This window comes from Meleagris gallopavo, chromosome 4 (genome assembly GCF_000146605.3).
Source record: "Meleagris gallopavo isolate NT-WF06-2002-E0010 breed Aviagen turkey brand Nicholas breeding stock chromosome 4, Turkey_5.1, whole genome shotgun sequence".
Classification (NCBI taxonomy): domain Eukaryota; kingdom Metazoa; phylum Chordata; class Aves; order Galliformes; family Phasianidae; genus Meleagris; species Meleagris gallopavo.
In genome coordinates, this window is record NC_015014.2 from 47,775,010 (window position 1) to 47,787,400 (window position 12,391).

Below are 12,391 nucleotides of genomic sequence, written 5' to 3' on the forward strand. Positions count from 1 at the left end.
TGAAAAGATTGTTGCAAAAAAAAAACAAAAACAAAAAACAAACAACAACAAAAAAACAACTCAATAGAATTGCTGACTGGGTCAGAGATTGTAAGGATAAACTCATGAACATTTTTTATTCACAGCTACACGTGCAAAGGCAGGGCCTTCAACCAATAATATGAATTTTATTATCTGTCAAATATAATTCATAATATGCCCTTTATCAGTGATGGCATCATATCCCCAAGAAAGATTTAATCACAAGGCCAAGTAAAGATAATGTTCTCATGCAACCAGCAATAATCCAACTAGTGTATGTATCTCCTTCATTTTATCTTGACATTTGATGCATGAAAAAAAAAAGCTCCAGCTTTTGCAGCCTCCGTCAGCTTCTGTGCAAGAAAAAATTTCATGAAGCAGTGGTGTTTAGCACTGACTGACACATCTAACACACTTGTATCATGCTATGCATTTTCATGACTCCACAGCTTCCATTTTTAGAATCTGTGTTGATAGGTGGCCTGTGATCATATTGCTCAAATGTACTTGATACCCCAACATGTCACTTGTAGCAGGAGCCATAGCTGTCTTCCAGGTGGCAGCACAGCTCCTATCAGGAGGAAGAAGACAAAGCTGGCCACACTCCAACAGAGAACTGAGACCAGGGGGACCAGCCTGCAGCAGCATGAACAGGTTTCTATTCCTCCTTGTTCCTCCTCTACAAGAAAAAGGAATTAGTCTCTTTTCACTGCCACATTTTATTTAGGAAGGGAAAGTAAGGCAGGGATCATGTGCTGAATGCTGAGTCATTGCTTTGATTTATGAGGCTGTTGCTGTTCCATCACTGCACACGTGGTAACGATGCAACATTACCAGTCATTAAACTGACATCCACACTAACTTGGTTCTCCATAAACATGCATGAAGTGCTTAGAATAATTGTAAAAATAATACACATTTTTATAAATTGTTATTTTAAATATTTGTTCTACTTAGGTTGTTATATTTGCCCTTATAATAGAGAATAATGAAAAATTAGTAGTACTCTTTTTCTGTTCTAAACTGAGAATTTTATAAATGTCACCAAAAGCTATTAACAGCTGTATTTTACTGGTAAAGAGACAATTGTGGAAATCACTACAGGAAATGAGAGGAATTATCTGGAGCTAAATTCACGTCTGCTTTCCAGCTTAATGAAGAAAACAAATAAATAAAAAGGGGACGCTGTTATTGCAGCAGGGCATGCTGTTCTTTTATACTGGAGGGTACAAAGCTTTTCCTTCTCCCCTCCCACTTCCTAGGAAAGCACTCAATGCAGACAATTTTTTCTTTCCATTTTTCCAATGTTTATCTTGATAAACGTATATTTTACCCTTTAAACAGCTCTGCATAGTTCCGTTTCCTTTAGGATTACTCTGCTCTTTGGGTCCTAAGCACTCTACAACTGTGCCTAGTATTGCTGAAATATAAATGTATTACCGTCTCAGCAGGTATTAAAGTAACAACTAAGCTTATTAAAATCAAGACATTGCACAAACCACATTCAGTCTATTAATTTTGATCTTTGTGTTCACTAACACAGAATTCAGCTCAGTGTAGAGCACTGCGGGGAAAAGAAAGTGAAACTCATCTCTCTGGACTTCACAGTGTGTTCCTATGAAAACGGAGTTTTTTTCAGCAGACTAATGTTTGAGAATTAATATGTAGATATAGATATATATATATAGGCAGTATTTTTTGGTTTAGTGGAAGTTAATCATTATATCCAATATATCCATATAAATATGCATCAAATCATCTTGGTAAGAGACCCAAAATAAAAAACTGGTGTTACTGAAGCTGGTGGTACTTTTGCAGCTCACAGTCAATGAGCCAGTTTAACTTCACCCATATATACTGTATTTCAATATATATATACACTGAACTGTATATACAGTACTTCATACCTGTACTTCAAATCCTGAATAATCTTTAGCTTTTCCAAACATCTGATGTAATAGCAAGTTGTTTCACTCAGTAATCTACATTTTCTGATTCCTTTCTCACAGATAAATATTAAATCCATTTCATAGTGTCTAAAAGGATGTTGGTAGCTCTAGAGATCTAAAAGAGAAATGGCAAAGCAACACTTAGAGAAAAACGCATTTTCATTTCCCCCTCATTTTTCCTTTTCTAGGATAATAAAGTGTTTTCACTCCTCCCAAATCTTACCAACCTTCCACTCTATTTGCGGTCTGTTACAAATCTATTTATATTTAGCATTTTTTCTTAGCAGAATAGGCCATGATGCTGGATTAGAGCTTTATTCATAGTAGGATTTAAGATGACTCACAAATATGTCTCTGCAGCAGCTGTTGCAGACCTTGTAATGCCATTAGGCTGTGACTCACAGAGAGATGTCGTACTGGAGCACTGTGGCTGTAGACTTAGTGATGTCTACATCAGGGAAGCCACTCACTGTAGATGACAGGAAAGTATCACTGCAATTTTGGTGCTGAGCATATCCTGAACACATAATGCACTTCACAAGTTTTTTTTACCTCTTCAGCATTTACATGGAAAAGCACTGAAGAAGATGAGGAGATCCTACTTTCAGAAGTCTGAAACTGCTCATTCATAGTAAGAAATAAACTTGCAGACTCACTCAGGATCATTAAAATCTGAAAGAAATTTTAGAGGTCCCACTGAAAAACCATGCACTCGCACTACAGAAAAAATCAGTCCAAAAATAGGCCCAATGTGATACAAAAAAATTTGTCAGGAGTTTAGCTGGATGTCTGCTGAGGATCAGGGTGCATCTTACATTCTCAACACTATTTAAAAGTGATAGTTTATGACTCCTGGGGAAGAGTTACCACATGCATACCTTTAAACATATATATGCACATGTATATGCACACAGATAAACCAATTTGAATTGCCACACCAAGAACTTAGCCAAGCTTTGAGCATTGAGTGATGCCATCTCTACAGAAATGTTCTGCCCATCTTTACCCTTAAGATCCTACATGTTAAACTAAAACACTCAGCTAAATTCAGAGTTAGAGGAGATATCGGCTGCCCTGGGAACAGATCCATAAAGCACAGCCACTTTGTCCAAAGTGCTTGGTAAGCATGAGCTGTGATCATCTTGTTTCTGCCAAGTCATCCAGTTGGATAGAAGGCATTGTTTGGGACTAATGGAAGATCTATAGCTGGCTCCATACACACCTTTCTAAAACTCAACTTGCCAGCCAATGCTCATTTCATTCTGCTGATTTTATCAGAATCTATATCTAAAATGAATCTGGCCTATTACAATGTAAACACAGTAAAGAATGTACAGAGCTGTAACAGGCTAATCATGTAACAAATTATTTTTCTGAAAAACAGAAACATGTAATTGTTATAGTGCAAAAATAAATAAAAAGGGAACAGAGGAGAATGAGTCAAATCATTTGTTAAAATGTTGACTTACACAGACTGATAGAGATTTTTTGGCATGTCAAACTTATCAAAAATAAAACATGAATTCTCACCTCCCTAACACAGAAGAATGGGCATCTGTCATGTTAAATTCCCTCTATCCACATTAGACATTTTCAGGGCTTTTCAGAGGCTCCTACCATGGGGTATGTTTTCATTCTGTAAAGAGCCCAATACAAGGACATTATTTAGTTTAAAGGTCACACAGAACATTAGCTGAGTACACTCTTCAAGAAAACAATTTCATAAATGCACGTGGTTAGAATATTTCAAAAGGGCCCAATGTTGCAAGGCTCTGAGTACAGAGCCAATGACCTAATTCTTCAGATTTGTCTATATTTATTACCTCTGTAAAAGCACGTGTTGCAAATGTTTACAATTACATCAGCATAACGAATCAATCCATCTAAAATAATGCTGTTTTATAACAATAAATATTAGCTGTGGGCACCTAGGTATACGCTGGATCCAGTGTGTACATACAAATGGGTTCTGTTACACAGAAAGTGGGATGTTTTTGTTCATTATATCAGTTGCTCATAAGCTCCTGAAATGAAATAGGTCTGAAAGTTCTTTATTAAATGCATAATGGCTGCCTTTCCCATCTAAGTAGTCTTGTAACTCTCTTTCCTGTGATACTGCAAAGCTAAATGAATGATCCAGACAAACTTTTACTGCATTAGAAAGTAAAATACAACATAGGCTAAGCACAACCAAATGACTAATTTAGTAACTACGTGTAGCAGAAATGCTGAGTCATGGCTTGAAATATGTGATTGAGCACCTGGTGGGAAGACAGGGCTAACCAAGGGGCGCTCAGGTGCATGAGATGTACCTGAATGACCAGACATGGTGAAACCAAGATCCACCCCTTCCTAGACCTCATTTAAGGGTTGGCAGTGGAGTTCAAGGTATATTGCTAGTGATCCCTGTATACCTGAGCTCTTCTGAAGGTATGTAGCTTTTTTCCTTTATTTCTGTGCCTATGGCTGCTGAATTTGTGCTAATCCTCACTTGCTGTGGTCTGTGACCTTGCTGCTCTGTTGTTGCTGAGCTTTCCATTGCATTATATTATGTTGTTTTAAAAATTGTATGAGAAAGCTGCTCTGCTTTTTTTTTTTTTTCTTATTTTTCGCACACGACCTTGCTCTACAGAGTACAAAAGGAAAACATATAAATCAGTAGACCAAATCATCACAAAATAATGCTAATTTATAGCATTGCATTACTTGGAACTACTTTTTTTGTTGTTAGAAGTGAGTTCTCTGTTTTTATTTTGCTGACTAATATGACAGGCTTAAAAATAATGGGTAGTGTTCTTGTACTTCTATGTTCAATAGCAAACATTCCTGTCATTTTCAGTGTATTTAGGATTTCTTTCTGAACTTTTATCTTACTGAGATGTGGAAGATGTTAGAAGAATACTTTCACAATAGCAATATGAAAATTAGAGTCGTAGAATGGCTTGGTTTGGAAGGTACCTTTAAAATCATCTACTTCCAAAACCACTGCCTGTGCAATTCACCATGCAGACATTCTGTGACTTCTCACTTGTAGCACACTGTCTCTGTAATTCTTATAGTGAAACTGGCTACATCTTTAAAGCTGTTCAAGAGCTAAGACCAAAATAAACAGAAATCCAAAGTACAAGCTATTTTCACTTTCATTAAAACTATTAGGTTAGTTATGAGTTTTGACACTTAACAGTTGAAACTTAGAGTTTGGTTCATTACCCTAAGCCCAAATACCAGAAGGTTTTCCACAAGCCTCCTGAGAGCATGAGCTTCCTGGTATACTATAAAGTGTACTTTAGTACTGACACTTTTTTCTATTGTTTTTAACTATGCAACCAGAGCCTTTTCTTTTGATTTGTGCAATGTTCCTTCACTCCTGTCTTCCCTAGCCCTAACAGTTGCACACAGGTGTCTCAAAGAATTGCTCTTTAAAGTAAGGGAAATTTAATTTTTCTTTGCTGAATGTTAACCCAGTAATTGCAGTCCTGACAGGAGGGGAAACACGGTGAAGAGCTATTACAGAAACGAATCCCACTCTCTTCCTGTAGTCCTGGGTCAGGATGTATCTATCAAAATGTGCAATCTACAGACACTGAACCATTGAAATCTGACTGCACTGAATACACAAGCTTAGAATTGCCCAATTTTAGTTGACATTATTTTTGTTGTTTTCTTCTGAGAAATATCATAAAACATTAAACTAATGATTGGGTAGACCACCTGCATCTCTGGCAAGGCTCAGCAGTTTTTCAGTTAAGTGATTATTCAGTATTTTTAATATAGGAATTTGCATAAAATGCATTATTTTCTCTCTTACAAGGTCTTCTGCTTTTATTCAGGTACAGTAAATCAGGGAGAGATGAGACTGCTTGCAGCTGTCAAGCTACAGCACCTTAAGATAACAGGCAATGCACACTGTACTGCTCTGATATTACAGAGCGAGTGGCACCTGCTTGCTGCTGTAGCATACAGAGCTGGCTTATGCTGGGCATTGTTTTGTTCAACAGAATTTATCCTGGTTTGGGTGAATTTCAGATTGATTATATGACGTCCTTTTAGGAAGGAAGGTATCCTGGAGATATCTATGTGGATATTTAAACCTCTTACTAGTGCTTCTGGTAGCTGCCTGCCTAGAAAACTAAAAGCATTTATTGTGATGGAGTCTCTCCCTATTTTCCCTTCTCAATCTCTTAGAGTTATACCTTATTGGATATCAACTTCTGACTGATATTATCAGGAAAGTATCTGCAGCTGCTATAGGTCTAGGCTTCAGGGCCCAGTTCATCATCCACTTATTCCATGTTTATTGTTTTATAACATCTTTAAAATCAGAAGTACTGAAGCCAGTATAAAATGGAGGAATGTAGCACTGTAGAACTGTATTACTGCCATCAGTGTAAACCATGTAGCTTATATTTGCACCTGTTTCTTGTAAGTGAAAGTAATCATTTCCTAGCAGGATTAAATGGTTGTGCTTTATAACTTATAAACTCATTAAATCCATTTGTCATTTCCCTTTTTAATATTTTCTTAGATTTTTCTCCTCACAGAAATCAAGGTAATACAAACACCTGCTTATTATTATTCTGGTTTTAGTCAAGTATTTCCATAAGTGTTTGTCCACAAAGAGGACAGCTGGTTGGCCTCTCTGTTCCCAATTCATTTTATTTACATGCCAACAATGGTTTTCTCCCATGCTTTTTCCTTATGTGACAAATCTGTTTGCCAAAATGATAAACTGAAAGGCCCAGCAGGGCTTTCACTATCTGCCTGCCAAGTAATTGTTGCAGCTTCACAAACACCAAAGGACATCTGCAGAATCCTATAGCAGTAGTGAACCCAGGGTGAATGCCGAGCGGCTTGGTAAGAGAGAATATCTTTGCCTTGCTTTCTGGTAGTTTTTATTTAAAGCATGACGTTCTTCCTTGTGGATCTTACTGCTCTGAATCTCTGTATGGGGGGGGGAAAAAAGGTACACACAGACCTGTATTTTTACATCGTCCTTGAGCTGTTTGGTTCTGTATTACTTTGCTGCTGTTTATCCTGTTGTACTATACAGGGTCCTGTGGTACTGGCAACCCTGTAATAAACAGTCTCTGAGATGACAGTCATTTTGGCACAGTCTCGCATGCTGTTGAACATCTGTAAAAGGCTAAGCACTGGTATTAGGAGCTCATTCTAATGAGACTGGAAATGAGTATTAGGAGGAAAAAGTTCACTGCAAATAGATCCAATGGTGAAGAAATGGCACTTAATAGCCAGTGAGTGCTTATTCAAGATCATAAAACAGACCCCTGGTAGGTTCAGGAAGGGAGTGCAGTTGTCTCACCTTTTCAAAACCCCTGAAGATATAGTAGCATGAATTAGTGCATAATTCTTAAATGTGTATCTCTAAGACCTAAAGTTACCCTATTATCAGTTCCAAAGGTAAAACTGTGCTTCTAAAACTGAGAGTTTATAAGTCAGTGTAACACCTTCATATGGCACAACCACCAACAGCAGAGGTCCCCAAGGATTACTTCTCACATAGCCCCTCTCTGCTTGCACTCATTCCATTATTATTGTATCCAAACTTAATTATGACAAAGCTTGTCTTTGGAAAAGAAAATACTTCGACTTCCTTCACATTTAAAATAATTTTAAAAAACATATGACGCCCACACACTTCTCAGAAAAGAATAATGAGTTTTTTAAGAAGTACTGACACATTCAGTTCCTTTTACCAGAATGAATGTTTCTGATGGCTCACTTCATATCATCTATACTGACTTTCCAAGCCAAGCTATGAAACAGGTTAAGAGCTGACCATGTGTGCATTGCACTATTCTGAGCATCCATAGTTTGGCTGCTTCTAACTACCAAGGTTTCTTCTTGCATGTGAGATCATATCTTTTCAGAGGCTAGCAAGTCTGGTGGCTGTTCAGTTGTACCACAAGGTAATACATGATGCACATCAGAGAGAACACTTTGCAGATTTCCACAGCAACCAAATTTGAGTCTGGATCCATGCTTTTTCCTTCAGTGCCCTGGATGTGAATCTAACAATGCATAAAGGAAACTTAGGTAAGAAAAATTTACACTGTCTTTGGGTCTGGTTTGTTTCTGTTTACCTGGTTCTATTTTGCTCTCCAGTGCTGTGTTTATACACTCTGAACTGCAGGCACTGCTACAGCAATTGATTTAGTAGTGCACAAACTGAGAGTTTCTCTAAACATTTGCTGCAGCTCAGCTGGGAATATAAATCTAGTTGCCATAATTACACCTTTGTTTATGTAGGAGTTCATAGAAACGTAACATTCTGTCTTTTAGAACTTATCTCTTAAATTTGATGTTTTATTTGAGCAGATAACAGAAACCAATGTATCTTTTAAAATACATAGAATACATAGGTTCACTGGGAGTACTTCAAAGATCAGCAAAGTAAAATCCTGGGTTGCTTCCCTGTAACTCCTTAAATTTCAGATATATCTATTCATAAAATTTCACCTAAAACTCCCCATGCCATCAGAGCATTTTATATATTAAACTAACAAAGTATTGCTTCAAATATTTTAAGAGTTTGAGATCAGCTGCACAGCCTCTAGTTGCTGCAGTATCTTACAAAGCATGAGATGTATGATTGAAGCCAGCAATGAAATGTAACTTCTTTCCAGACTATGCTGGAAAAGAAGCAGTAGGTACAGTATTAATTTCCCACTATTGTATGAAAACTAGCCATCTATTTTTGACAGTATGTCACAAAGGAAAATTGCACCACTTCATAAACACTAGTGCATTACAGGAAAATACTGGATTAAATTTTTTATGTCAAATTTGTTACAACTTCAAATGTACAGACATCATTTTTCCTTTATTAAAAATACATTCAACAAGCCTATATACCTCATTTTCTCTGTATGTCCATTCATTTTAAAGGCAGTGGTTCCTCTGTGGTGGTACTACAGAGGAAAGTTGGTTTATCTTAATGGAAGCATGTATCTTTAAAGTTCTAATAAAACAAGTGTTTATACCACTTACAGGAACAGATTTCAGTTGGGTTTTGTAGTCTATAACATAAAACATGAAGTGATCAGGAAAGAATGGTTCCTCACAACTTAGTTTAATCCATTAAACTATAAAGTAGTATAAATTTCCATCCTATGAGTAGACTTGTAATATTTTGCAATTTTATTTTACTAGCTCAGCATTTCAGCAGTCACTGAAATGCCTGTTTCTCCATCTGAAACAACTCATTTTTTTCTGGATATGCTCTTCTTTTGTGCCAAAATGCAGTCTGGTATGAAAGTAATAATTGATTCCACCAGACCTTTAGCATATTTCATAATACAGATTCTCTTCAAAGAGGAAGCACAAGAGGAGCACAAGTCTTATGGGGAAGCAGCTGAGGGAACTGTGATTGTTCAGTCTGGAGAAGAGGAGGCTCAGGAAACCTACAGCTTCCGGCTCTCTACAGCTGCCTGAAAGGGAGATGTGGTGACGTGGGGGTTGGCCTATTCTCCCAGGTAACAGCAATATGATGAAAGATAATAACTGTGAGTTTTACTAGTGGAGGTTCAGGTTAGATATTATGAAAACTTTTGTTTCAGAAAGAGTGGTGAGGCACAGGAGGTGTTGAAGAGTTGTGTGATGTGGCACTGAGGGACATGGTTTGTGAGCGTGGTGGGATGGGTTGACACTTAGAACAGACAATCTTAAAGATCTTTTCCAACCTTAATGATTCTTATAATCTAATCCAATCTAATTTTCCAAGTATGATATAATTAATAAACTTAGCTGGAAAGATGACTGGCTTGCTTCCTTCTTGCATCCCTGTCGTGTACGTTACAAACAAGTGATGATCCAGAAACAAATACTGGATTCCTTAAATATAGAGCATACTCTTAGCTTAAAAAGATGCAGAAGCATATTTCGACCTGTTTCTATCTCTGCATGTCACCATTCTTGTTTTGATAGAAACTTCTTTAGTGACACAGAATATATTTACCCTAGATGAGCTCATATACTCACTTCTCAAAGGAAAAAAGAAATACAAGGGCAAGCTTGTTTTGCCTGCAGTTCTTGTGGGGGAGAAACAAAGTGCAGGGGATACTAGGCTTCTCCTGGATTAAAGCTATAGGTGATGGGGACTGTTACAAAAGAAAGGTATTAAGAATTTTCTACATTTAGAAATTCCTACATTTCAATTCTGTATTACATAAGTCAACAGTTAACATGTTTAACTTAACACTGAGACTGTAGAATTAAAACTAGAGAAATGGAAATCTTCTTCAAGTGATAGAAAACCTTAGAGCCTTGTTCCTCACTTTTTTTAAAAAATCTATTTTAAAATGAAAAGGACATTGAACATTTACAAGTCAGCATAAACAAATATTGGTAGCTTTATTCTCCATATACAATACTGTGCTGTTTTCTTCACAATGTGGATAGTGGCCTTATTTGTGAAATAATGATTCACAAATGCAAATGAGCACTTGGCAGCATTTGTTTAAGTACCTTATGTACTTGACTGGGTAAATTTCCAGTTGCCCAAAGGTATGAGCAATAAGCATTGCTTGACAGGGAATTTACAGAAAGAATAATGGGGGAAAAAAGTTTAGACAATTGAATTTAAAAGTGGGTTTTAATGACAAGCCTATTTGTCACCATCACTACAGTGATTTTATTATTTTTTTTTTGTGGGGGGGGGGTAGAGAGGGAGGGAATGCATGGTATGGTGGGCTGCATCAGAAGAGGAGTGGCCAGCACGGCAAGAGAGGTGATTGTCCCTCCGTACATGAGGCCCCATCTGGAGTACTGTGACCAGGTCAGGGCCCCCAGTGTGAGGATGTACAGCTTTTGGGGAGGGTCCAGAAGATGGTCACCCTTATGAGGACAGACTGGAGGAATTAGGGTTATTCAGCCTGGGAAAGAGAAGGCTGCGGGGAGACCTCATTGCCTTCCAGTATTTAAAGGGATGTCATAAGCAGGAGGAAAATCAACTTCTTACACAGGTAGATAACAATAGGAAAAGGGGGAACAGTTTTAAACTAAACGAAGGAAGATTTGGATTATATGTTGGAAGTTTTTCACTGAGGGTGGTGAGGTGCTGGAACAGGCTGCTCAGAGAGGCTGTGGATGCCCCATCGCTGAAGGTGTTCAGGGCTGTGTTGGATGGGACTCTGGGCTGACTGATACAGCAGCTGGCAATTCTGCCTGTGATAGGGGGGTTGGAACTTGATGATCCCTCAGATTCCTTCCAACCCAAGCCATTCTATGTTTCTATATGAACTTAGTGAGCTTGCTTCATTCTGGTTGCAGCCTTTTAACAATAGTGTATCTGCTGTGAATTGTGAAATAAACAAACAAAACACAAGGACCTTCCTCATCACGTGGTTTGCCCTAATTATGCTGAGTGCAATATATATCTTTGTTCTCTAGATGACATATTCAGGCAGACTTCTATGGAATCTTAACTAAAAGCTTTCTTTTGCAGAAAGACAACACATCTATCTATGGCTGTCTGTTGAGTATTTATTCAAACTAGATCAGTGTGTTCTCTCCATATGTTTTGTTTTTCCAGTAAAAAAAAGCATGAATAGAAATATTTCTATAGTCTTTGCTCATGGTTCAGAGAAAAAAAAAAACAGCCAAACAAAAATCAAATACAAGCTGCAGAGGATGATGCAGAAGAGCATTGTCTTTTAAGAAGAGCCTCGACCAGACTTGATGGCCTTTTGAGAAACAGCATTTATTTCCAAATACAGTCTCCCATGAAAGGAAACATCTCCTTTTCCTAATATCTGAGCTATCTATCTACCGACTGTGATGGACGCAAAACATAAGCGTTCCAAATCCTATGACCGTTCCTATTTAATCCGTGCTCACGCAGGGCGGGTGGCAGTTCGTGCTGAGGCACAGGCACGACACGCCACAGACACGGTCCCCTGCCTGTTGCAGTCGCACAAAACGAGTGTCACGTTAACAGCCTGGCAGCGAAGATGCGGCTGCAGCTTCAGCCCGAGGCACCTGCAGCTGGGAGCTTCTTTTCACCAACCCACGCAGGCAGAGAGCTTCAGTTCGCACAGACTCGGGGCTGTCAAACTGCGGCATGGCGAACTATGATAAAAATATAGAGCTGGGCGAGAAGCCCCGGCGATCTCTCAGAGGGCCGGCCCGGCACCTTGCCACACAGAACTGTCCTTCAAGGAGCCTATCCGCAGCCCCACCGCCGCCCTCCCCGCTCCAAGGCCGAGCCCCGGGGGCAGGACGGGGCCACCCCCGAGCGCGGCCCAAGGCTGGCACGTTCCATTTCCCTCGCAGCGCGGGGGGGTGCGCTCCGGAACCCCTACACTCGTCGGAGAAAGGGACGCGAAGTGACTGGTTGCGCCGCTGCTCGCTTGGGCACGTGCAATGGTCGACCCCGCGGGGGCGGCAGGCGGCGGTGGAGGACC

General features: G+C 38.9%; 1 protein-coding gene across 1 annotated transcript in view; it reads left to right on the forward strand.

Moving 5' to 3' along the window:
• Positions 1 to 12,048: 12,048 nt before the first annotated feature.
• Positions 12,049 to 12,391, forward strand: part of ATP8A1 (ATPase phospholipid transporting 8A1) — a 95,231-nt gene continuing 94,888 nt past the window's right edge. The window contains exon 1 of the mRNA XM_031553281.1: positions 12,049 to 12,313. Coding sequence (XP_031409141.1) covers positions 12,049 to 12,313 — 265 coding nt within the window. The remainder of the gene's footprint in view (positions 12,314 to 12,391) is intronic.